Source organism: Salminus brasiliensis, chromosome 18 (genome assembly GCF_030463535.1).
Source record: "Salminus brasiliensis chromosome 18, fSalBra1.hap2, whole genome shotgun sequence".
Classification (NCBI taxonomy): Eukaryota; Metazoa; Chordata; class Actinopteri; order Characiformes; family Bryconidae; genus Salminus; species Salminus brasiliensis.
The window spans coordinates 18,196,911-18,224,220 of NC_132895.1; the positions used below are offsets into that span (position 1 = coordinate 18,196,911).

At 39.7% G+C, this 27,310-nt stretch overlaps 1 protein-coding gene across 16 annotated transcripts in view; it reads left to right on the forward strand.

Annotated features, from left to right (window-relative positions):
- The window catches only part of nrxn2a (neurexin 2a), a 394,188-nt gene that overhangs the window by 198,164 nt on the left and 168,714 nt on the right, over positions 1-27,310 (forward strand). For all 16 annotated transcript variants that reach the window (XM_072662789.1, XM_072662798.1, XM_072662800.1 and 13 more), the window contains one exon: positions 1,286-1,408. In XM_072662789.1, the coding sequence (XP_072518890.1) occupies positions 1,286-1,408 (123 nt within the window). The remainder of the gene's footprint in view (positions 1-1,285; positions 1,409-27,310) is intronic.

The window sequence follows — 27,310 nt, forward strand, 5'->3', positions numbered from 1 at the left end:
TTATTTTTTGTTGTAGGAATTGGCTGTGGTTGTTCATTTTGTCAAATGATAATTTAGGCATAATTTAGGCAGTGTGTGACCAAGTTAAGTGACAAAAGCCACTTTTCTTAGAAAAAGCTCTGAAAATGAATGTAATGTAAGGTACCTCATACTAAAATATTTACTGTTATGCTAGTTTTTTGTTCTAGATGATTATATAGATGAGTTATAAAAAATAACACCCAACTTGATTTATGATTATTTTTAAATTGTTAGCTTAGTAAGTACAAATCATTATAGATAACTGGAATTTAGCCCCATTGCAAATTAGGTTTATTGGCAAAAAATAAAACTTTCAGCAAAAAACAATCAAATGAAATAGCTCAGCACAACTTTAGTACTTAGTAGAGCTCCCTTTTTGCTGTTGTGACCTACTGAAAATGTGATGCATGGCCAGACACCAGCTTCTGGCAGCGTTCCTGAGGAAGCTTAGCCCATTCCTCATGGGCAGTGGCCCAGTGCTGCTGCAACCACCTTCTTCAAATCCCACTAAAGATTTTCTATAGGTTTCATAGCTCCTCAGGACAGAATCCCAAAATGCCTGTGGAGCAATGAATCAAAACTCTCAGTGGTCTGGTGGAAGAAGAATGGAGCATATGTTGAGAAAAGCCCCCTGTATATAATGAGGCATGACCTTGACTCTGCTATGCTTTTGGGCTGCTTTGCATCCTCTGACACTGGAAACCTGCACTAGTGGAGGGTAAGATAGATTCAATCAATGATCTGGAAATCCAAGGAGAAAACATCAAGCCCTCTGTGAAGAAGCTGATTCTTGGGCATCATTGGACCTTTCAACAAGACAGTTGTCCTAAGCATACCCTCCCGACTTTTTTAGGAGAAGTCCTGGAAGATTCTGGAGTGGCCGTTACAGTCGCCTGGCTTGCATCCAATAGAAAATCTTTTGGTTGCGGCAAACCCAAGAATATTAAGGAACTGGAGGCCATTACCAATTAGGGATGGGCTAGGATTCCTCAGGAACACTGCTACACATCTTGTTTGCAGTAGTAGTCATTAAATGTGTCTAATAAACTCAAATTTGCAATGGAGGTTGAACAATTTAACAATTGAGTATAATGTAGTACCTTTCATGTAAGTGATCAATTCAGGATGTTACAGAACTAGATAACATGCTTATCTGAATTATTTGAATATATATATATCAATTTTGAACAACAATAATATGGAACTCAAAGCTCTGCCGAGCTCAATACTGAGATGTAGCCTCCCTCCTCCTCAACCTCTCCAGCTGGCCCTGGCACCACTTGCACGGAGGACTCCTGCTCCAACCAGGGGGTGTGTCTGCAGCAGTGGGAGGGCTTCACCTGCGACTGCACCATGACGACCTACGGCGGCCCTCTCTGCGGCGACCGTGAGTACATTGACACTTTCTTATTGGATAATTTAGCAAGTACTACCTGCTTAATTACTTTCATATAGCAAAAAAAAAAAACATCCATAAAACATCAAAACAGCCTCTTTAGTGGCGCTGCTAATTGGGAGTGTACATTTGCCGTTGGTTTGAGCACTGCACTGCAGCGCTGCACACTTCAAACACCTTTAAAAATGCTGGAGAGGAAAGCCACTTAATTAGTGCTTTACACTAGTAAGACATTAAATGGCCAGACTTTTTCCTCGGCTTGCAGCTAACCTCATAATGCAAAGACCTATCTGAGATGCATGTTGTCCTCTAGTAATTACGCACCGAGCTTGAGTCAGTTCAGTGGGCATTTAATATCTGACACGCTGTACGCGCAATTAAATCGCGACTCTACATGAAGTAACTTTATTCACGTGCTGGATTGGGTCTGCTTTAATCATCTCCCCTTATTTTTGACAACAGTGCTCTTGAGACATGCCTAATGAGCTAAACAAAGATAAACAGGGTTTACTTTCCTAAAATGCTCTGCAAACGAGTGCAGGTGAGTGTGTGTTTTGGGTGTGCACATGTGCTTGCGAGTGTGTGTGTGTGCTCCCTTTGGTTAAACCAGCAGAGAACCAGTAGGAGGAAATTAATTGAGCTGTTAACGCTGTGTTGTTGTCTGGTTAAGGGGATTATTGCCTGCTTTTTCAATACAAAAGTACTAAGCTATTGTAATGGCCTCTACACACTGAGGCCCTTCCACACAGTGGTGTGTGTTTTGCAGTTGTGTCTGCCCCTGATATACAAACAGTTAGTTTGTGGTAGCACTGAGCAGGGCCGAGTCCTAAATCGCAGCCTATTATACAGCGTGTTTTCTCATTAAATTCCTCTAGATACGATGCCTTTGCCCCATAGCTTCCAGGAGTCTACATAGCAGGATTTAAGATTATCGTTTAAAGATAATAACTGATTTGTCTGGCTGTGTGTCTCTTACAGGCACCCTCATGCATATCAAGCAGCTGAACGAGATGCTACAGAGTGTCTTGCGTCTTGTGTAATAAAATGAAGGCAGGTTGGCGGAAAGGTCAAGCAGCAGTCTAAAATTACCCTAGTATTTGTTTGCTAAGCTAAGGATTATGGGGAGAGGTGCTTAGCACCCAGTGCGCAGACATGAGCAAATAGCCGAAGATGTTCTCTAAAATGAAGAGGATTTGGTGAAACGGCTCGGCTAGGAAAGTAATTCTTTCTTTTGTAAAAACATCACACCTTTACATCCTTACACCTTTACGCTCTGTAGTACTCTACTCCACCACCTCAAAGATGATTTGATAGGGAGTGCTTTGGTGGAACGTTTCATTGAAGCCCTCGAGCACAGTGAAGTCCTTCTGTCAGAACCACTTTTATGTACTATTGTTGTAAAATGTGTTCTGAGCAAATAAATGAAATGTACTATTGCTTCAGCCACAGGCTACTACTTCAGACGTATCCAGTGGTTAGTGCTACATCCCATGGGGTGAAAGAAAACAGGCCCTCATCAGATTGCATTGTGGTCGGTTGCAGCGTTCTCGCAGTCAATCAGTGCACTGCTTTTTATTTAGTTTTGTGAATAAGTAAATTAGGAATGCTGAAGGCTGCCCACAAAACCATTTCCTCTGAGCTACTGGTGAGAGGCTGGACAAAATCTTAATGGTCCCTGATTAAAACTGTAGCTCCACTCCACAAAATATCTGCTATATACATGGACATTTAGGATGTATTATTAAACCTTTTCCACAGTAAAATGCAGTTTACACCTGCTTCGGAGGTCCCTCTGTTGAGCTATGTATATGGTTTTCTTCTTCATTAGGCGTGATGGATTATATTTCAATGGAAAGAAATAGTTAGCTTGATCTTTGTGTCTAGAAATATATAAATGCTCATGATCTTTTGATACCAAGATCTCAACACAGCTGTCTTTGTGAAGAATTTTGGTGAATTGTTTTTACTCCTCACCTTTTACCCCTCATTGCTCGCTAGCAGCTCAACGCAGACCAACAGCATTTTTTAAAAACATCATTTCAGTTAATCTGTTAATCTGAAAAAATATCCGCAGATAAAAGGCTATCGTCAGATGGTATTTTTTTGTGTATGTGTGTGAAAGATACAGATCATTTTCTGTATTCACAGAAAAATACAGTCCCAGGTTTTTGTTTTCCCTGTCAGTCTTAGCACTGAAATGACACTTCTAGTAATTGTTGATCGCTGTAGTTAAATTCAGCATATTGGCAATATTATATAGGACACATAATAATTATTTTGGAATAAGTTGAGCTATGGGCCAAAATCACACGTGACACTGTATCGCTATGGTACTACGATGATAGAACTAGAAAGAACATCGTCGCTCCAGGTTTGTAAAAAGCCACTCCCCACTCAAAAATCACGCCACTTTGCTCCCACTCCACACCTCTCACATGCTCTGGTCCAGATATTTTTTGTCATGTAATTAAGCTAAATTTGGAAGATTTTGCATAGTGTTTTTTTCTGAACTCTAAACTCAGTTTAGCTGCAACATGACAAACTCTGCAAATTTGGATTCTAATTTCTGCCTTTATTTTGTTTTCAGCGGTTGCTGTGAAATAACTCATTTGTGGATGAGCATGGCTAGGTCAGTTAGATGTAGATGTATAGTGATTTTGATTGTGACCAGTGTGGTGTCTGCTTTATTAAGCATGCGTGACCAGAATAATCTGTTTAAGCTTTGATTGTTTTAGTACATTTTACATGAAATCTCATTGTCGCCGTTGTTATTATGTGAACATCAGCTGTCGGCCATACATAGGATGTCCTGCTGCCTTTAATAAGTGCAATGCAGTATGACAGATTGGAACACTGATTGTCAGTGCCATTATGTCAAAGCACAGCTGTCACTTCATAGGAGCCATATCCGGGAAATTTATTAGAGCTTAGCCTTTATTATTCTGCCCCTCTGGCTTTGATAAAGAGAAAACAAGCTTAACCTGGATAAGGTGGTGGGATGAATGTGCTGTTCACAGTGTGTTTGTTTGAAGCAGTGTAGATAAGTGGAGGATGACAAAGCAGCTTTTCACTAAAGCAAAAATTGAGTACATTTTCATCTGTAGTCATAAGAGCCACTGCACAGGGTGGGATCTATTTAGATTTGGTATTAGGTCTTAAATTAGAAAATTCATTGTGTATCAATAACTACCCTTTTCTCTAGCACATGTCTCTAACTAACCAGATGGAGTGTGAACATAAATCTCACCATTTAACATCTGATTTTAAGTCATACTGATACATTTTACTGTGACTGGGCTACAAGGTCTCAAAAAGCAGCACACTATGCTCCCATCAAAAGCAATTCCAGAAGAAATGAGAAAAGAAAGTTATCAAACTATATCAGTATGGAAAATAAAAGCTATTTCTAAGGCTATGGGACTCCTGGAAACCACAGTAAGAGCCATTATCCTCAAATAGTGAAAACATAAAACAGTGGTGAACGTTTCCAGAAATGCCCAGCCTACCGAAATTCCTCTTAAAGCTCAGCAATGATTCATCCAGAAAGAAACAATACTCATATGTATTGTACTGTAGAAACTGCAGGCCTCGCTCGCCTCAGGTAAGGTCAGCGTTCATGATTCCAACATAGATGCTGAAACACACAGGCTCATCTCACATGAAGACAAAAGAGTGGAAAGTGTGACTTTCTGCTGTGCAGGGGTCCCGTAACATCTGCCATAAAACTAACAATGCATTTCAATGCGTTAAATATAGCAGGTGTAGTGTGATGGTGTGGGTGTGCTTGCCTCAGGGTCTGGGCGACTTGCCCTGATAACCATGATTTCTGCTCTCTACCAGAAAATCCTGCAGGAGAATGTCTGATCTTGAGCAGGTCTACCTCTGAATTGTTGGAGTGGTCTAGTCAAAGTCCTGACCCCTTGGAGTTGCTCTGTTTAATGCAGGACATTAAATAGGCAGTTCTGGTTGAAAAGCCCTTTAAATATGACCCTTCAAATGCAGCCAGTTCTTTGAGGAATAGTGGGCCACATTTCATCCACAGTGATGTGAGAGGCTGATCAGTAATGACCAATTATAGGTAGTGTTGGGTTGCATTTGTTACTGGTAAAGGTGGCACAACCAGTTATTTATTTAAATGGAGAGATTATTTTACCACATGGGGGATACAGGTCTTGCATAACTTTTCGGTTTTATAGAATTTTAGCCTACTTCACATTGCTGGAAAGGTGCTATTTAAGTGATGGTTAGATTTAGCCATCATTTTTAATAGAGTATGAGCCAATATAAATAATATAGCCACACAGTTTAGATCTGATAAGCTGCTGATTAATATTTATTTTAAGTAAGAGTTTCTATATTGAGACATTCTGGACAGATTGATTTATTTTAAAAGGACTGTTTTATAGTGTGTTTATTATCTGATAATCCAGTCTGATTTACCTCCCTCACCATTCAGCTTCTAGCTCATTTAAAACACTGCAGCTTTTGTGTGTGTGTGTGTGTGTGTGTCTGTAAAAAAAAGTTTAGATATTATGTATTGCTATCATGCTCCACACTGGACTTTAAACTTTCATTTCCAGCAGTCCTTAAAGCCGCTGGCTTGACAATGACGTCTGTCAGTGGCACCTTGAGGACACCACATGGAGATCTGAAGTAAAACTGTGGTCAAAACAAAAGACTCTGGATTGAGATTAAAATAGCCGATACCCAGTTCATAAAAATATGCCTGGATCCACTAGATATAATCTGGACATCCCTAATTAAGGACAGTTACGTTTTCACACGCAATGAGTTCGCTTTGGATAGCTTTGGATGGTTTAACTTGCACACGATCAACTTAGAAAGTTAAGAATGTTATATATTACTAGTTCAGAGATTAATTGTTTTGTTATATGAGTGGTATTCTGTTACTTAATTTTTTTAAACTGTTTAACTCTGTATCTGCTGTATAGTCATTATACAAAACGAGCTAAGGGTGAGAAGGTTTACCAGTACTGCAGAGTATGAAATATACAGGTCAGTTTCTGTACATTTATGTGTCAAGTGTTGTTTCTTTAGTTCACTCAGCTCATTACCACAGCACCTGTGTTACAGCTCATTATAGCATTTGCCGTGGATCCTCATGTGTTTGCTGGGAAAACCATCTAAAAGAGAACCATAAAGAAGTATATAGTTTCATTATATCAGAACGAAGTGTTGCAGTCAACAACTAGCTGGACCAGCACCAGAACTGCATGAGTCATTTTGCTACTTGAAGCAGTGTGTCAATGGCAGCCATCGACCTCCTCAATACACACACACACACACACTCACAGACACGAATCCTCCCCCCCTGCTTTTTCGGATGACTAAGTGCCACAGTGTTTTCTCCTGTTTTTGTTTTCTCACCGAGGGAGGTTTTTCCTGAAGGCAAACATATGGAGGGAATAATTATAGGTTGACCTCCATAATTAGCTGAGATTATTTGAGAATATCATTATCACAAATTGTGCTTCGTGAACGTGTGACATGCAGCACATTCTTAATGCCTCTTAAGCCCCGGATTCAACGCTCATCATCCTGAACGAGGGTCGGACTGACAGGAGGGATGAATAGGAACAGAACTTGAACCTGAGCCGTCCCCCTTTCTGTCTATAGTGAATATCAATGAGGTTTGTGAGAATTGTTTGGGCATACGATTATAAAAGAGGGCTTTCTCAGCCAGTGTAACTTACTAAGTCACTCAGTAAGGATCTGCCTTTCTTCTCTAAGATCCAGGCAAGCGTAGCACTGTCATAGACAATATGACTAGGCTTCGCTAAACCAGCTGCTGTTTTTGAACAGCTTCACTAACAGCCACGAATGTCTTATGATTGGTCCAATCATAGATGTTGCAATGCTTTAATCTGCAGTATCGGAGTGAGTTCTGTACTGTGCCACCATTCAAAAGCTCAGAATCTGTGTTTTCAAGAATGTAAAGACAATGTTGTTACAGATACCTGCATCACATTACTCTAATATGATGCTATAACATGATGGTACTTTGTTACTGTGAACCTCAAGCTGCAAAAGATATAGCGTCATTATTTCAGCATAACTATCTTATTGCAACAACTTACAAGTAACTTGTAATACTCAGATATTATTCCGTTGCTTCGACATAATGACTTATTAGATTACACATTATTAGTTGTTTACACATAATCTGTTTTTTGACTTAGAATTTTAAGATATGACTTAATATATTATTTTGAATTTGTAACTTTGTAATATTAGGTTAGTCTTATTTGTATTATTGTGACTAATATTTTTTAAGGGGAGTACCTCACAATTTATCAACAAAAAGAATTTTTTTATAAATATTAAGGTACCATACATTACTGATTAGATCATTTCCCAGATATGTAATATGCTAGATCAGGGTATTGTTATAAGTCATTTCTCCCACTAAATTGTAGTATTTTTACACACACTCTCTATGTCCAAATGTTTGTGGACACCCCTTCGCTGCATGAGCTAAGGAGCAAAGGAACTGTGTTCTCTGGAATGATGGTGCTCCATACAGTTTTTTATTTGGGATGAGTTGGGGAGTTGGGGATGAGGTGAGCTGTCACTCTGGTCACTGAACGCAATCATATCTATAGATACATATTTGAGTACCCCCTGTCCTAGGCGTTATTAACACATTAAATATATATATGGACGATTCACTGATAATGCACACAAATGCTTTCAGGTATTTAAAAACCTAAAAGCAGTAGAGGCGGTGATAGAAAGAGGCCATTAAATCCTGAGCTTAATAACTTGACAAATAAATGATGGTATGATGGTACTTGTTGTGTCCAAAGTACTGTAAGTAAACATTGAATCGAACATCTATAAATAGGTTTGAACATCTAATTACGATGTACTCTTTGTATGCGAACTACATTAATTGTCACATGAACAGGTTGCTTAACAGCAGCCATGGGGTTTATCAGTGGAGCAGCAAGGTATGAGTATAACGGCCAAAATTTGTAGCATTTACATAAACCATGCGATTGGATCTTGCATCACAGATCACATGTAAAGAGAGGACACCATCTGGCTAGGTGTAAGTATTGAGTGTGGCTTGAAGCATATTCTCATTGCTTGTTATGCCCAGAAGCTCTGGCTTGTAGTTGTGCTCGTGGTTCAGCGGAACAGCAGAAATGATGCAACATACAACATGAGTCTTCCCTGATTCCTTCTGCTGTGAATGCAAACAGAATGAAAAACTCCTCTTATGACAGAAGTCCACCTGTCTTGTGCTGTCGGAGTGGTCTGTGCCATATGCCTTAAAAGTTGGGACTATATTTCTTATTTGTTATTCAAATGTAATTGCCTGTCTACATATTTCATTTAATATGAGTCACTTTGATTTATATTCCGCAGGGATAACCTTAAAGCTATTGTCAAAAAAAAAAAAAAAGTGTGAATTTTAAGGATATTTCTTTTTCTTCACTGCAAACCAGGACTGCAAACATAACATTAACTGTTTCTACTTACAAACACTTATGTGGTATTGATTGAGTCTGCGCTCTCAGCAGATGTCCTCCACTTGTTTCAGTGACTGAGGAATAATTAATATGGAGTGCAACCATACTTTTGTTATCACTGGCAGTAACTGCAGCTTCTTAGATCTAAATGTCATTAGAGCCTTCATGGCATTTAAGATCGTCAGTCATTGATTGAACTATGTTGTAGCTAACTGTCACTGGATCCTCTAACTGAAGGACACAGCTGGCTATTCTTCACAACCCTATGTGAAAGAGTGTGTTTGTGTGTGTGGTGCAGCTCCGACGTCCTTCCTTCTTGTCCATTTCTGACTCCACCGAAAGCACCGAAAGCCTCTCAAAGTCAACCTCCAACTTCCAGATCTGACCTTTAAGATAAACACTTGGTGTAGTTTCAGGTTGTTTAGCCTTGTAGCCTGTGATACACTGTCATACACTGTGTGTTATGTCACCATTCTCTGAGAGCAGATACTTAGCCATTCTTAGAGTTAACATAGATCTCTCATTGCTTTCTAGCTCCATGCTTAAAATGGGCCAGGCGTAATTGTCCTGTCTTACTTGGGGTGCAGCATTATAGGATTACAGCTGATAAAGCAGCTTTGTTGATGCCACCAGCTCCAACATTCTGTTTGCTTCTTGTGCTTGATTCATCATTTTGTTGTTGAATGACACAATGTCATATGTGGTTTGATTTTCTGTGTTTAAGCTCTTTCCCTAGACACAGTTTGCTAGGAGCGTTGATTGCTATCAATATTAGTTTACACCTTAATGATTAGGAAGTGCTTTTTTTGGTGTGGTTATTGATGTATTGGTATTTCAGGCACTTATCCACTGCAGCATATCCTGTTACATAGTGCTAAAGTAACAGTAATAAGTATTCATAGCTTGACCAAGGCGTGTCGGCTTGACCTTACATGATTGAGTCCTTCACTATGACATTTTGTTAAAGCCAATAGGACACTGGGGGCAATTGATCTGAGCCCACGACTTCCTCCCTGTGAAGATGCATGCATCTTCAGATGTCTTCTCCTTTGGTGATTGGCGATAGACACTGGATACAGAGGGTTGAGGTCTAGCAGGTGGTGAGATTAATAACATTGTGAACCCAACTGGAAGGCTGTGAAGTATTTCATTGAGTTAGATGATCTGTGCTCCAGTGTGATACCATGTCATATGAGGGTTCCTGTAAAGGGAAAGTAGATCAAATCATCTGAACATCAGAATTGCATTAAATTCACAAATTGAGCCATGATTCACCATGAATGTTGATCGTGTTTCATCAAAATCAGAATGTAAAGCAATCCTGGATCATGCTGTTGTTGACTGTGCCGAATAGGAATAGAGCTATATTTGGAGGCTTATGCAAGTTTCATATTTCATTACTTCCCCACTTTATTACCGTTGCACATGAAATCATATTTTATGAGGCTCAGATGGAACTTCTGCTGTTCGCCTACAACAGCTCGAGCTGTTAGTCAGAATGAATTAGAAGTCGGTGAATAAGCTAAGCATCGTCGATGCCCAAGCACTCTTAACTTTATAACAATGGCCCAACCCCTTCAGGCTCTGTGCCGGTCAGAGTTAAGCCTGGCACCATCACTGCTCTCTGTCTTCCTCCGTATGTTTCGATTTCTAGCTTGTCCACATTGCCTTTGGCTTGTCCTGCCTGGCCGTAGCTACAAAAGTCCAGCAGCACGACACCCAGTCAGGTCCCAAGGTGCTGGCTGCCAGGCCGGCTGTTGGTTGCTTCATTAGACAGCAAACAAAGCATGAATGCCTTGCGATCGTCTGGCAGTGCTCAGGGATGCTAAGAAGTCGAGACACTTTCATTTTAATGAGAATGATGGAATAATAGTGGAGATTGAAAGGTCACTTTTGGTCCACAATATGGAGAAGATGGAATAATTGGAGTGGCAAAAGCTGGTGCTGTGTGGAGAAATGGCACAGAGGAGAAGACGGAAGACGCTGCAAAGCAAGAACCGTAAACCCAATCATCTCTTCTGCCTTTAAGACAATGCGGGAGTGGTGTGACGTGGGTTTTTTGGATTGCGCTGTGGTGGATGTCGCTCAGTCACTGTGACATGAAGAAGTGGAGGCTGACAGAATTAGGACGACTTTAAGATGAGGTTTCGCTATGCGGCAGCTGCCTTTCCTCCCCACAATCCCTCTCCTTTTAGCTCTTCCGCATGCTTTTTAGCACGCCGGCGTTCATTGAGAGGCACTTCCTGCAGGACAGCTAAGGCTGAACCTGTCTATTAAGCACATCACAATGGGAAGTTTCAGCCCCCCCACGCAATAAGACGTCCCAGCATCTAGGCACTGTAAACTCAAGCTCCTTGTGTTGATATCTTGCTTACAAACTGATGTGACACTTTGAATTGACAGAGTGTCAGGGCCCCTAATTTAAAATCTGTGAGGAATTGCTGAAACAGTGCCACAGATGCCCCACGGTGAGCCCTGAGTTCACTCTCAGAGTAAACACAGAACATGTACAAAAAAGTGTTTTTCTGGCTGCAGTGTTGTACTGCTGTTGTCATTGAAAACTACTGTTGCTGTACTAAAACGTAGGCTGCAAGTCCTTTAGTTATTTAATTTCAAACCTACTTATTAGGACTCCCCCTCTGTAAATACTCACTCATGTTACTGTCTGAAATACATGAAGCTAGTGTTAACAGTAATATATCATTATATCAGTATTTAAATATCACTGGACAGCTTTGCCCATATGTATGCATGTATGTATTGGGGAAGTGGGAAGGGTCGTCCAACCTGCCTTTTAGAGAGCGAGGCCTGTTATGCTTTCTTGGACTCTGCAGATGGTTATGGTATCACTGGGGGATCAAACTTGCAATCCCTCAATGATAGGCCCACCACTTAGACAGTTTGGCCACTCGGAAGTCCAGAATCCTAGTGGTTTAAAATAACATAACTTTCTGTCAAAAAACTGATGCAAGAGAAAAAAAAGCAAGAGAACTGTGCACAAATGAGCAGACACCAACAACATGGATGGGAATGCTAGAAAAGTCCACCCCTGGCCAGTATTAATTGTAGTCAGAATTTGAGCAGAATTTGAACTGTTGGTATCAGTTGGGCCCTGATTCTTAAACAACTACAGACATTTACATTTACATTTATGGCATTCAGCAGAGCGACTGACAAAGTGCTTTGCTATTTACCCAAGAAAAGCCTTAGCTAGTTAGAATAGACCAATAATTCAAAAGATACAGACCTCACAGTCAGGTGATACTGGCCTTGACTGTGCCTGGCAGTAACACAGCCAGCAAAGAAGAGATTAGAAAAGGCTACATCAATTCCCAATGAATGGTATTTAACCACAAAACAGCAGAGTCAACCTATTGCTATGTCTTTTTTTCTCGTATCAGAAGCCTGATAAATTACACATGGGCATTGAGAGTCCTCAGCCTTCTGCTTCTTCACCGTCTGGATTTCCAGGGTGAGACTAGTGTCTTGGCAGCCCATTGAACGCTATTAGGAGAGGTCAGCATTTAGTGGCAGTGAAGGACAGCTCGATAAATAAAGAAGCGTTGAAGCCGTTTGTAACTGTGACTTAGCAAAGCAGGAGAAAAAAATAGAAACCTGGTTTGAATTGCCAAATGAGCTTTTTCCCATGTGGGGATTTTAGAGCCTGCTTTTATTCTAATGAGGTTCACACAGTATAACCTGATTTAAAGGCAGACGTTTGGCAGGTACAGCAACTTTTTGATTGCTTTTCTTATTTGAATTTTTAACACACAGCTAGTCGATGTTGTCTCATACTTGAAGTCTAGATTCTTTGCCTCTGAGCTGCACTTGTCACGCAGTCCAATCACATAGATTTATGTAAATGTCAAATTGGACCAGACTGCCAGAGCTTCTCCCTTACACCCACAAACTCGCCTCATGAATTCAGAAAGTGTTCTTCTGGTCGTGACGTAGCACAGATGAAAGTAGATACAGTGCCAGTGCTACTGTGGTCGCCCATTTCTTTTGAAAGCGTGGCTGATGAATTGTGCAGCAAAAAAAGGACTGCTGTGTGTAATTGGTTCCTGTATGGTGGGTGAAACCTCTAAATGGCCAGTGTGATTAGGTACAAACAGTAGAACTCAGTCTTATTAACTCTATACTTTGAAAATAACATTACAGCTTCTTTGTTTAGATGGAGACTGGATTTGTAACACTTACAGCACCCAAAGTAATTCATCATTTAATCTTAGATGTTCACAATTTAGAAAATGTTTGCCCAAGGTCTCTTATTGGTATAGTTTAATTGCTTGCTGCATGGAGGCGAGCGATGTTATCCTACTTACCTCTATAACAGCTTGACTTATTACTGACTTATTAACAAGCTATACCATATGTTGTTTCCACTATAATTTAATGCTGTTAGAAATAATTCTTCCCCTTAGAAGAGCAAGTGCCTTCAGCCTCTGACGTAGACAGCTCAAACCCCCCTTTATTAAACATTTGTGAATGATCTCTGGAAGGATCATTTTGAGCTGCTATATTTGCACAGCAATTACCAGACCTGCCGAATGCAGTTGTGTGACCTTTAACAACCTTTGGGTGACGCGTCACAAGTGGGATTAGTTTGATGTGGGGATCTGATGCCTTTCTGTTCATTAACCAAAACCAGCCTGGACACCACTCTCACAGACTGGACATGCAGAGATTAGCCCAGCTGGAGAGAGAGAGCCAGAGTAGCCACAGGACAAGGGCAGAGCCATACAAGCTACTGTAAGATGTCATGCCTCACTCTTTCCAGGCATTTCTAGGCTGGTGTAATACATTCAGAACAATAAAGACTATTTAGGGCCACAGGACATTTGGATGCAGTACTGCTCTTTGTTCACAAGTCAACAGTGAGCAATTTTATATTATATTATATTATATTACATTACATTACATTTATGACATTTGGTTCAGAGTACCCAGAGTGCAGTTGTGTTACAAAGGTAAGCTAATTTATCATTAATAGAATATGTTATCCAGAGAACAGCACTTGGGCAGGAGTAGAAAATGCTCTGGATAAGATCATATTCCACAATTTCCCTTTTAAAACAGTAATAGAATTGTTTTATTGCAGGCAGTTATTTAATGAACAGACAAATCTAAGCTTATTCACTTCTTGCCGACCATTAGTCGCTTTGTTAATATGTTAGCAATCTTATCATTAACTGCTGCTGCGTTTGTGTTTAAGGAAGATCTAAAGACATAAAAACCTAAACTCAAGAAATGACAACATTCTCTCCTTTGGAAAGCTGTACAGCCTAGTATACCTACTAATTGCTACATTATTGTATACTGGGCTGTCAGCTTACCAAACTAGAGAATGTGCGAGAAGTAAGTGTAAAGCTCAAACTGAAAGATTTTCAGCGGATACTGACATACTATTATCTGGTGCTAAAGAGAAGGAAGCGTTCCTTGATCAGCTTGTCCCGGTGATCAAAAATGTGTGTCATCTTCCAGGAGAAAGGGGCTGAAATATGAGGTTTACTAGGTGGATGAGGTCAGAGATCATTCTTGAAAGCCTTGTCTAGATGTACTTGATGTACAAGGATTGCACTGATAGGGGGATCACATCTGAATATTTTAGCAGCCCTGTCCATGATCCATTCAAGCAGTGATACACAGGGTCAGAATGCTTTGGATGAGCTTTTTTTAGCTGTATCATCAGTATTGAGCCAGTCTCTGTCGGAGCGTCTTGATGATCTTACTAGTGTTTAGGGTCTGTTAGTACGTAAGCTGGTTAGGAATTCTAATAGGCTTTTTATCATTTGGGGATTTCTGAAGTTTGTAGCTGTGTATGTTTAGGTACACCATATGGATAGAAGTATTGAGACACCTGCTCATTCATGGTTGCTTTTGGAAGCATAACTGTCCAGGGAAGGCTTTCTACTAGATTTTGAAGCATTGCTTTTAAGATTTGATTGCATTCAGTGACAAAAGCCTTAGTAAGGTCAGCATGTTGGATGAGCACCATCCTACCTAATCCCTATCTCCCCAACTCATCCCAAAAGTATTGGATAAAGCACCATCATTCCAGAGGACATAGTTCCGCAGCTCAATGCTGGGGGGCGTCATACCCCTAATGCCCAGCCCTTCTTCTCTAAACAGACTAGTCAAGCTGTATGTGTGCATTTGCATTTGTCAGCAATGGGTGCAACTTAAAGTTACTAAATGCATTCATTAGAAGGGGTGTCCACAAACATTTGTACATGTAGTGTGTATTGTGGATGTGGTTAGTTGTGCTGTTCTGTTACAGCATTGGCCTCCTCCTGCTTAAAAGACGAGTCACCGTTTCCTACGATCAGTCCAATGATGGTAATCCAGCACAATTCAGTGATTTCACTTTTTAAAATGCACCTGACACAAAGAGCTACATTAGCCTTAGCAGTGCAGCCACATACGTCACAGCTTTACCTTTCAATCCAGACATGTTGACTCTTCCATTCCAGTGCTTGTTAGTGGAGTAGAGGCTGTACATGTATTGTATCAGCATGATGGTGCAGCGGCGGGTTTTAGCTTCTAAGGGGACAAATGGTGATAAGTGGCCCACAGATATAAAGACTGTAACCTAACATGAGGCTCAAAAGGCCTGCAAGGTTTATCCCATAACACCTGATCATTACCCCCACCTCTCTCTCGCTTTCTCTCTCTCTCTCTCTCTCTCTCTCTCTCTCTCTCTCTCTCTCTCTCTCTCTCTCTCTCTCTCTCTTCCTTCTCTCTCTCTTTGTCTCAAAAGCTCTCGGTCAGCCCCCTGCCATATGTTTTTCAGTGTCTGTGCACCATTTTAAATCAACTTCCAGAGCCCTGAAACACATTGTGCGAACTGGTACTAGCTTCTTAAATAGATTCTCCTTCCCCTGCTGCTTGCAACACATTTATACAGGTTGGAGTTATTAGAGTGCTAGTGGAGAATTACGTGGAGGCTTTTTTTTGGGGCAAATTCTCACAAAAGCCCTTTTGTGATTGGAACTTGTTAGCGGTAACATTCTTTCAATAGCAGGGTAAATTCCTGCAAATTCATTTGCATACATTTTTTTCTACTCCTGCATGTGTCTCATTTTTCATTTCTGCTCTTTGCTTGGAGTGTTTATTTTCTCATTATCTAGCCACTCGCAGTGCTTTTTTTCTTGATTTATTGAGCCACGTTAATCAAGGCAAGACAAATTCATTTACAATTTAAAATGACCTGCACATTTACAACTGAACTCCCAGCTTCCTGAGCTCAGCAAAGAAAAACTCAAAGTTAGCAGCTTTGCAAATGTGAAAGAGTCCTATGTCCTATGTTTTTCTTGTATTTACTGTTTTCCATTTTCACCTGATGCATACTCACAGTGTTTATATGGGTTTATGTTACACATACCAGCAACATTGTGTTTATAAATTAAAATTGATATTTTTTTGGCCCTTAGATTTAAACTGGCTTTAAAGGTATATGTTTAAGACTGATTGATGACTGATAGATGTGATCGGATTGACTTGCCTTGTTCAAAGAGCTGTTCTGAGTGAAACATGCTTTATAACATCTACTTTATCATGAACAGGTGTGGCTAAACCTCCGTACAATCTTAAAAATAAAAGGTGCTTCAAATGGTTCTTTGAGTGATGCCATAGAAGAACCACTTTTGGTTCCATATTTGGTTCCATATTTGTAGTAGAGATGTGTGATATAAAACTCTGGTAAAGAACCTTTACATCAAGTGAAGGGGTTTTAGACCTTTTACTCAGACCCTGTATGTAGGGATGAAATGGTTCTTTATTTTTTAAGAGTCTAGACCAGATACAATACTACGCCACAAAAACAGTGAATTTACAATGGGATCTTTTTTTTTCCTTAGATTGACTGTAGACTGGTCCTTTTAACATTAAAATTTGTTTTCCCTTTAAGAGCCAGGCAAGTTCACCTGTTCCTTGGACCTGTTATGCATTTTTATTTGTGTCTCAGGTATTTTTTTCTTTTTTATGCATGGTCATAAATTACTGAAGAGGAGAGCGGAGGTGAGGGAGGAGCTGTTTGTTTGCCTGCTGGTGTACAGTTAGCTCATTTGAAGAGTGTACCTCTCTGATGAGTCTATTATTATGCGCATGCAAACACGCCGCTATTTCCATATTGTATGTAAACAGTCTTTCAGGCTGCTTAGGTTGGGCTGCGGTGGTTTGTGTGGTTTGGTTACTGCCTCACGCGCATGATGACGAGTAGAAAAAGCGTCTCTTGTGGTCCTGCAACCGTGACACGGAGCAGCATCCTTTGGTGCTGATGTCATCCAGCCAGGCTGCTAGCATTTTGAATGCCGGCATCGTGTCCTTTCCTCTTGCACAGGCTTGATGATGAGACAGACACGCACACACATCCCTAACAACCTGCTCCCACACTGCCTGAAATGCAGCCGCTTGTTGACTCTGGATAGGTCCTATGACGAGACAAGGGAGGCAGCAGTTATGTCAGTGGGTGAGGCCTTTTTTTCACAGCTGTTGTTGTGCAAAGACCTCTAATGCTCGAGGGCTGAGAGGCACAATGCGCTGCTGATTTGATGTGACTGGATCGAGTTGATTGCTCCCGACTAATTTCATGAGCGCCCAAGAGCCGCTGACATTTTTTCAGCTTCAGATTTCCACTTAAGTTTGTGACGTCGCCGGAATAAACCAGACAGTCTCTTTGCCTTTGCAATCTCCTTCACTTTCCCTGTGTGCTTCACCCCTTTTCACCCTCACCCCTCAGCCTCTGATGCTCATGCACTCGGAGAAGATGCTGTGAGGAGGTCAGGATTAAAAGTTGGTGAAGGGCAAGCTGATAAATTATAGATAAACAAAGAGACTTTGAAATGGTTTCTGACTGTGATGTGACTTAAAAACCTCATATGAATTAACAAATGAACTCTTCCACATGCCTGCTGTAAAGTCTTTCTTTATTCTAATGTAGTTCTGATGCTCACACAGTGTGTAATATTAGGGATGCATAATATTTGAATGACCAGTATGATATTTTTAGATAAATGAGAAAAGGTTATTGTCATAATTAGTCTGATATTGAATTGCAATTTAGCTGGCCATCTTTTGGCTCGCACAGGCCCTGATGCTGCTTACCTTTCTTCTACTGCTTGAAGCTCCCTCCAAAATATATCATACATTCTTAAGAAAGATCATAAATGTTGTTTGGCCTGAATAGGTCATTTTCTGGAAAATCAAAACGTGGTCCTTTAATCTTTAAAGATGTTTTTCACACTTGAACATCTTACTGAATATTCCTTAGAAAACCAGCTGTGGTGATTGTAAGTACCTAGACTAAATATCAATAAGAATTGCAAATTATTTTTTGCCTGAAATTGAAACATACCATGGGAAATACCCTAGTGTATTTCAACATTCAGAAATCCTCAGAATATTTAGATATCATAATAATAATAATTGCATTGCAACACCGTAAGTGCTGCAGAACATACCTGGTAGTAACAAAGGTTACTATGCCAAGTATGTAGCAAAAGGTGCTTGTAATGCGTACTGTACATGAAAATGCTACCAAATTGGTTCTTCTAAGGAACTGTGGAAGACTGGAAGTTCAACTCCCTGTGCAGGCAGAAATGCCAATGCAGACAGTTTTTAATATCACTAATATCACTAATAGCTGGCTCTGAATTAGTAACATAATATAAGGTATGTAAAATCACCTGAATGCTTGCAGTGTTTGCTGATTTAGCTGTGTCACGGCTAAGCAAGTGTCTTAAACAGTTTTAGCTGAAATGCTCCATATATAGATTAAAGTTTGAAACTGTTTAGGATAAAATCATAATAATAATAATCAGAAGAAGAAGACTAATAACACCAGTTGACTTACTCTTCACATCAAGGTGTTAATTATTGAGCATCATTATCATCCCAGAAATGCTGTATCAGTGCATCAGTATAAGCTGATTTGAAGCAACCTTTGGCACAGCACTGTTTGAATTGCTTTTCCTATTAAAAGTTTGCAGCACTCAGCCAGTCAGTGGTGTTTTGTTAACTACATTACCCGAGTTGCTCTTGTCACACAGTCCACATAGACATATATATTCACTGCTGTGATATCTGGTTATGGATTCAACTTCAGCATGTGGCGTTTGCAGAACAGACTTGACAACTGCAGTGTTTTGCCACCGTTTCTTTTTCTGTGTGAATTGTCCCCACTCTCTCACTTTCACCTCTCGATCTCGGATGCAGACACACTCAAAGGAGAAGCCTCACGCTGTCTACATCCCTAGTTTCTCTTCCCCTCCCTGTGGTTGACGCAGCCAAAGTCACAGGGTGAAAGACGGAGAGAGTGCATTACAGAGAGAAAGGGAGGAATGTAGAGAGGAGAGCAACACACTCGTTCCTCACCTGGGGAAGTTCTTTCTCTATAAAGCAGGTGTTTTATTGCAATGAAACAAGTGCAGGTTGAGTGAAAGCTCTCACAACAGCAATAAAGCACATTCTCATTCTGGGCCTCTCTCCTCGTGCCTCTTATCTTTCCCCCTCCGAAGGAGAGCAGGGGAGCCATAAAAGCTCCGCCACCCACCTCCATCATTCCCCCCCTTTCCATTAAATGTCACTATCATTAATAGCAATCGATCGCCACAGAGACCCTGCTGGCTTCCCCGCAACCCCTGCTGAAAAGGGTAAGATTTTCACAAGGTATTTAGATAAATATACCCCCACGCGCTGGAATGGGCTACCAGCATCGCAAACACACACGCGGATCTGCCCTCTACTGCAGGTGCCATTGAAGTGCTCCTTCATGTACATCAGATCCAGTGCTGTTTATCCCTTAGAGACGTGCACAACTGAAATTAGCTAGATCGGGTATCGGATAATTAGGCCGATCCAAGCAACCGTTCCTTTCGCTTTAATTTGGTGATGTGAGACTGCACTAAATTTGCCAATTTAGTACATTTTAAATGTATGTGTTAATTTGTTATATTATATAAAGTAATGTTTAAGTGAATCCTGATGCCTTAAGTCTCTCCCACATGGTGAGGTATACGTTTTTTTAATTCTGCAATGGAATCGAACTGGTATCGGTATCGGAACTGAAAAAGCCTGATCGGTGCATGTTATCATGGTTCTGCATAGAACCACTGCCAGAACTGAACCTTTAAAGACTGTCTGTGGAACAATCAGGAACTCACATTGTTCTGGCCTTCTGGAAGTCGTAGACACATCACTGACTGCAAACACTGCAACACGGTTAAAGAGGCTACTAATAAAGCTAATTGAAAGGATTCTGTTATTTCTATAGAACGACTGTATTTGGAAAAACTTAAAAGCCCATCAAAACTGAAAAACCCTTTGGTTTATTTTATATCAGTGCAGCTGTTTTCATCTGTCATTATTCTCGCAAGCTAGACGTCTGACAGTCACAGGTTTGACAAGCTTCCACACAACCATGTTAGAAGGGACTTACTTTCCTTCCACTTTACCTGTCTCATCTTTGTAGTTCTTCTCCTGCTCAGTTTCATAATGACACCATGCACTCGGCATTTGATTTGTGCACAGCAATTTCACAGCTGATTGATGCTTGGTACTGTTATTTTCTTAGTTTCTGACTCAGTGTGTGTCCCGAACTGTAGGTCTAGCTCTGAGATAAAACTGCTGCAATACATATATTGCGTGGGGGGTCCTGGGAGGGTTAAATGAAATATGTAGGCTAGTGTTCACATCAGAGTTATATATAGATGTCATTGCTGCCATCTGATCTCAGGTTGGTAGGGGATGTGAATAAAAGAGTAGAATGTGCAGTGAAAGTGAATAATTACTTCCATTAACAGTAGGAAATCATATCAACATAGTGTCTTTACTTAGCTCCTATAAATAATGATCTTGCTTACTCTCTATGCCAAATAATGGCGAAATATTATTATTTGAACAACAGCTAATTTGCTGTGTAGAGGAGCCGCTCTTGTGTGTTTGGTTGCAGCGGAGCTTTATTGTGGAGACAAGTTATAATGAGCCCTGGGAACAGAGGTAATTCACTCTAGGGCTGGGCACTAAAAACTAATATCTCTATGCCTGCAGACATGTGGGCGATACATGGCGAATATCCCTTTATCTTTTGTTTTCATCCACACAAAGCAGTTTGTGTTCAAAGACTGCATTTATCCTCAGCTTATATTGCCTGAAAAAAAACATGTACAGCCAGTACAATGGTCAGATCATTTTGTCTTTAGTCCAAATCAAATCTTAAGTCTCCGGTTGTCAAGTCAAGTTGTAAGTCCTAGACAACAGATTGTGTATAAAATTTGTATAGTATGTAAACATGCAGTGGTTATAGAGTTTTGTGGTCATTTTGTTGTCTGAAGTGAAGTACTTTTAAGATTTAAGACCTTGTATCTCCAAAACAGCAACTTTACAGGAGAAGGAAAATAACTTTCAATGGAACAGAATTTTATTTCAAGTCATTTTGGAACATTTCTGTTGATCTATTCATCAGAACATCTTTAAACAATGTAAAGAACAACTGTCAGAGATACAAGTTTTTTGTTATCATATAATATGTCTGAATGCTTCAGATTGATTTGCATGAGATAATAAATCTCTGTGTTAATTAGAACCATGGGAGTATCTGCTCAATTTAGTCACTGTTACTTGGTCAAATATGCTCAGTGTGTAAAATGTTCAGCTGCTCTTTATTAAAATATGGCCTAATAGAATTTAACCTGAATTTCTTTAACCTCAGACAAGTGCTTCACTGCCTTTAATAAATGCAGTGTATTAGTAGCATCAATGTTAGCTTATGGCCTTCCACAAGCATACCTATCCAAGTGTGCAGGAATTATTAATTGTTTGTTTTTAATTTAATGTCTGCCACTTATGTACTTGATGTGGTCTACAGAGAACACTAGCAAAAGTAGCAAAAGTAGGAATATTTAACCAAGGGTTCAGTACTCATAGGACTTGGGGAGAATTTGGGGTCATGATTACATTCTATTTAATAGGTTTTTTTTACAGATGTAGAGTGGGCAGTCCATAAAATCCAGTTGGACATATCATGTTCCAACTACAGAGAGACTTCCAACTAAGAGATCTTCTTACTATATCTCCCGTTGTGAAACTAAAACTGCTAATGCTGTATATATATATATATATATATATATATATATATATATATATATATGTGTGTGTGTGTGTGTGTGTGTGTGTAAAAGTGGTTATTGGTAAAGTGTTCACTGATGATTTTCACAGTGTGTACATTTCTACACGCTATATGTAACATTGTGCTTCTGCAAGCTCAAATGCAAGATAGTGTGGTCTCATGAGGGCATTGTGATTAAGCGGGCAACTAAATTCAGCTGGTATATTAGACGTTGAAGGCTTTATGTCTGCTGGAAACCAGCAATGCAGGTACCCTAGGCTTACATATGCATTTGCTTGAGCGAGAGTTGTCTCTCTTGTGTTTACTCAGACTTGATCATCCTTTTTCAGCATGTTAGTCATTTTATTAGTCATCTGTTTTCAGTAGATAAGTAAAGATCACACTGGCTAAATTAAAGCAATTCTTGCAGAATCGGAAACTTTCAGTAGTAAAGATATCCGTTGTTTCTCTGCACTTTCCGGTAAAAAAATCTTCATAAACATTGATTTGCAGAGTGATTATTTATTTATTTATTTTTGCAAATATATTTTGATTACTAGAAAACAAAGGATTTACCTGACCTGCTTTGCAGTAGCTTAAGAGTATGTTTTCCAAGTAGACAACAAAGCACTCCTGTTCGTCCCTCTGGAAAAGAGCGTCCACAAAATGCTAATGTAAATGTAAATGAGGGTAATCACTTTATAAAGTTCAGAAGTGCAGTTGTATCCATCCATGTCGGACGTGCAGCACTGCGCAAGAGTCTTCATTTAAAACTAGATAACATCCAGAATACAATACAAATGTTGTTGGAATGGGTTGATTTCAGTTGTTATATTGATTAGGACTTTTCTGACTTCTTTGTGAACTCTAGCCACTGTATGTATTTTGCCAGGTCCACCAGCAGCTCACCTGTTTGACCTTAATGCAGGACTAACAATCCCTAGCTAGAAAAACTAGGGACTGGATGGAAACTGTAAATGCTGGGCTTTCTTGAGGAGAGCTTTTTAAGTGGTTAGACTCATACACATCACAATGTATTGATTATTTACATTTACATTTACATTTACAATTCTAATTTAAGGCATTTAGCAGACACCCTTATCCAGAGCGACTTATAAAAGTGCTTCACTATTTACTCAAGAATAACCTCAGCTAGTTTGAATAGGCTAAAAATTCAAAGATACCTGTAAGCTTAGACACTACTCAACACAAGTCAATATGGAGACCATAATACTCTACTATTCGCCCAAGTACTCTAGAAAGAGTTTATTTTTCTGAACAAATAAACACTTACTATCACTTACAGATAAACAGCTCTGCCTATCATTTCTCACATGCCCTAAATTGTGGGTTACACCCCACTGCGTTACCCCTATTTCAGCCTCGGTTAATAGGCAGACCAGTGACCTAGTGTGTACTAGTGATCTGATTAAATACAAGCCATTGCACAAACTAAGAGCATGAATATATATATATATATTATTTATATATATAAATTATATTAGTCCCCACTGCGGGACTAATAAAGGACTATCTTATCTTATATATATGTATATATATATGAATATTGAATATTTGATGCCGAACATGACTAAAGAAAACTGGCAAACAGACACTCAGATGAGGCAGAGCCTTTTAATTAAATATGTGGTTTTGTTCAACGTAAACTCAAGACCTGCCACAGCCTGCCGCATATTACATCCACAAGCTCAGCCAGATGTTTGACCTGTATTGTCTGGAGGAACCATCAGCCTCAAAAGCTCACATACCTCCTTATTTGTTTTGTTCTTGGAGTCTCCTAGTAACAGAAGAGTGTGTTTTTAAAAATAGTATTATTATATTTGCAAGGACGTCTACAGTAATAATATCCTCATATGTATGATGGAAGTTCACCATTATGAGCTCATTTACAGATAAATAGAAAGTGTCTCCTGTACACGTTCCAGTGCTGAATAGACTCTTTAGGCTGTATCTTAAAATCACATCGTTCTGACAGCATGATTGTTGTATTGTTATGATTCTTTTATTGGTAGCTGGGAGTGAGAAAAGGTAGACAGTTTACTGAATTGCCTGGATATTATGCACCCTAAGCGCATTCTGTATTCAATTAAGAGTGTGTGTTGAAAATTCCAGGCTTAGTGCACCAAGGGACATGGTTTCAGAAGCAGGGCTGTAAGGTTTAATACTGATGTCTCTCCGTTCACTGCTGGCCTCAGGCAAGACCCTTCAGTCTAAGCTGGTGCAGAGGCGCTGCAGCACAGCCCTGGTGTCACTACACTTCTTATACTGACTTGTTTTTGCATACTGATACATGGAAAATAGTCACATTAAAAATGTTAACAAATAGAATATTTATGTAGTCATTTTTTGTATTATTTTGTTTTATTTATGTACTAAAGATATTGTCCCAGAGCAGCCCAGATTCCTATTCACTAAATTGAACTCACTAAACTGCACAGGAGCTAAGAAGAAACATCGAAATTTGTTGCGACTAAATATGGAAAGGCAACGTCCCCCAGGGAATTAAAAAAACTATTTAATGGAAAACATTTTGCAAATAAAAGAAAAGAGTTTGAATTAATCTGTAAAACATTGTTGGAATTTCACCATTTACCATTCGCTCACTTATCCATTTAGTCCTGTTTTGGAGGAGTTTTGTAGGATGTAAGAGAAACCATTGCGTTTACATAGTAAATTGTAGACACCTGCTCATTCAATGTTTCCTCTGAAATCAAGGGTATTAATAGGGAATTCTTCTTTACTGAAAAAGCCTTTGCTTCTCTGGGAAAGCTTTGCAGTGGATGTTGGAACATTACAATCCAAAACTTTTAACTTTGATGCTGATTGCCAAACTATTCCTTAAGACAAAATGAGTGTGCAGCATACATCTTTAATAGGAAAAAGAAGAATTTGGTGCACTAAAATCAACACAGGGTCAAATGCAATGTTTAATTACATATCTCATCAGTATTTCATCAATACCTTTCTGGCAGAATTCAGGTTGAATGTCTTGGCCACATTAGTAGAATTCAATTTAATGTGTTGATTTCCCTGCACAAATCAGACTTTTAAGCACAATCCACATATTCCCAATAGGGTTCAGGGTTTGGAAGGCCATTTCAAAAGCTTAATATCAGCCGTATGCTAAAATGATATAATCCTTTATCCATCTTCAATCACCATTGATGCGTTTGGGCTCACTTAGCATTTGAGGTTATGCTAAGAATTCTAACATAGCCCTCATTCCTTATTGTTCCATTCACTTTGTGCAGTGTACATGCTCTAATGCATGATGCTAACACCATCATTCTTAAAGTGCTTACATTTGCTCCTCCAAATATACCTCTGGTCATTGTGCCCAAACAACTCGATCTCTTCTGACCATTTCCTCCAAAACATTCCTTTTGTTCTTTTTCATTGCTCTGCAGAGTAATCAAACACAACCAGAATTGATTACACACAAAAGAAAATGTAAAATGAAAGCACTGGCATTAATAACATGTGTACAGTGTGTAATTTAATCTGCAATCACGATTTCAGAACAATTTAGAGGCTCACTTATGCTTTTAAAAACCTACAGTGTATGAAATTGATGAAATTCATCATTTTTCTAATCATTAATCAAGTTTTTTTTTTTTTTTTTTTTTTTTGGTACCACAAAATATCACAGTTTAATACCCAGCCCCAGTGTCCACATTCAAAAGTAATGTTTCTGTGAATAATTGCTCAAAACAGACCAAATTTAGGTCTTTAAGGAATATCATGTAACTAAGAATTTGGGATTTCGGAGGTTCCCATTGGCTTGTGCTTTGGGCCAGTGGGAGCTGTGCTCTTTTTTAAGTACAGAGAACAGTCATTAAAATTACTTTTTCCTTTAGTATTTAACCATATTCTATAAATACTGCACAGAAAAGATCTAGTGGACTATTGGTGGTGTCACTCCTGTACAAGATGCTGAGAAAATGGTTCACATGGAGTTCAGTGTGAGTTTAAGGAAAGATTACAGCTTCCCGAAGCAGGTTAGAAGTTCATACAGGGATTGGCAGTCGTGGGAAGTAAATACAAACCATAACAGGAGTCCAAGAGGGGTGTGATGATAGTCTATGCATTAGAATCTCCAAAGCATCCAGCTGAGGCTTTTTCATCACCGCAGGAGGGCCAGTGGCACGTTGACCTCAGCAGTCATGCCGGTCCAGAAGGCAGGTGGAACCAGAGGAGGAATCCTCAATCGGGATCTCACACCAGCATCATCTTTACAGACGGCGTAAAAATCATAATAATCACCCTGAGAGCCATTGAGAGAATTGAGTTGTTTCTCTGCTGAAAATAAGCCGTGAAGCTCAGCTTTGGTGGGAGTGCACGTTTTGTTTGTGTTCATTTATCTTTATTGCTCTATGGACAGATAGATTGTCTGTGGACAAAAGGCCATGTAAAGCTAATATGGGTGTTGCCTTTTCTCCACTTTACAGATTTCACGCCTGAGCAAGTCAGACGCCAGCATTAAATGAATTTCGATCCAGAAGTTTAATAACAGACCGGGGTCTGACCGTTCCTCTGTGTTCTTTCCCTGACCTCCCCTTGCATAATAACACCTTCTGCCATCAGTTTGCTTAAAAAAGACTTAAGAAAGCAATTGCCTCAATAAATTGTGCTGAAGGATTATTTAGGTTGATGTTTGTAGGTGATATTTTGCTGGTATTGCACATATTGCAGTTACATTTTCTAAAATGGGTTTATTCCAAAAGAAATGTTTGTGGACACCAGTTGACACAGCTTGTCTAGTCCATGTGGAGAAGTACTGCCAATAGAATAGGACTCTCTGGAGCAGATAAACTGGAAGCTACTGGCACCATGCCTAATGCCAGGCGTGGGCTAGAAGACTATAAAGCCTCCCAGCGATGAGCTGTGGAACAGTAGATCTGTGTTCTCTGGAATGATGGTGCTTCATTCAGTATTTCTGGGATGAGTTGGGGGTTGGGAATAAGGGGAGTAGGTGGTGAGTATTCAACATCCTGACTAATTCACTAACCAATCTTTTTATTATTATTAATATTATTATTATTGCTGAATGCAATCAAATCCTCACAGCATTGTTCCACAATCTGGTAGAAAGCCTGCCCTGGACAGTAGAGACAGTTACTCTAACAAAAGCAAGATAAATTTTTCATACCCTTGATTTCAGAAGAAACAGTGAATGAGCGGGTGTCCATATAGTGCACTTAAAACTCAAGTGTACGTGCTGCCATGGTTATGATTAGGGGTGAACGATATGAAATGTGATATTAGGATTAT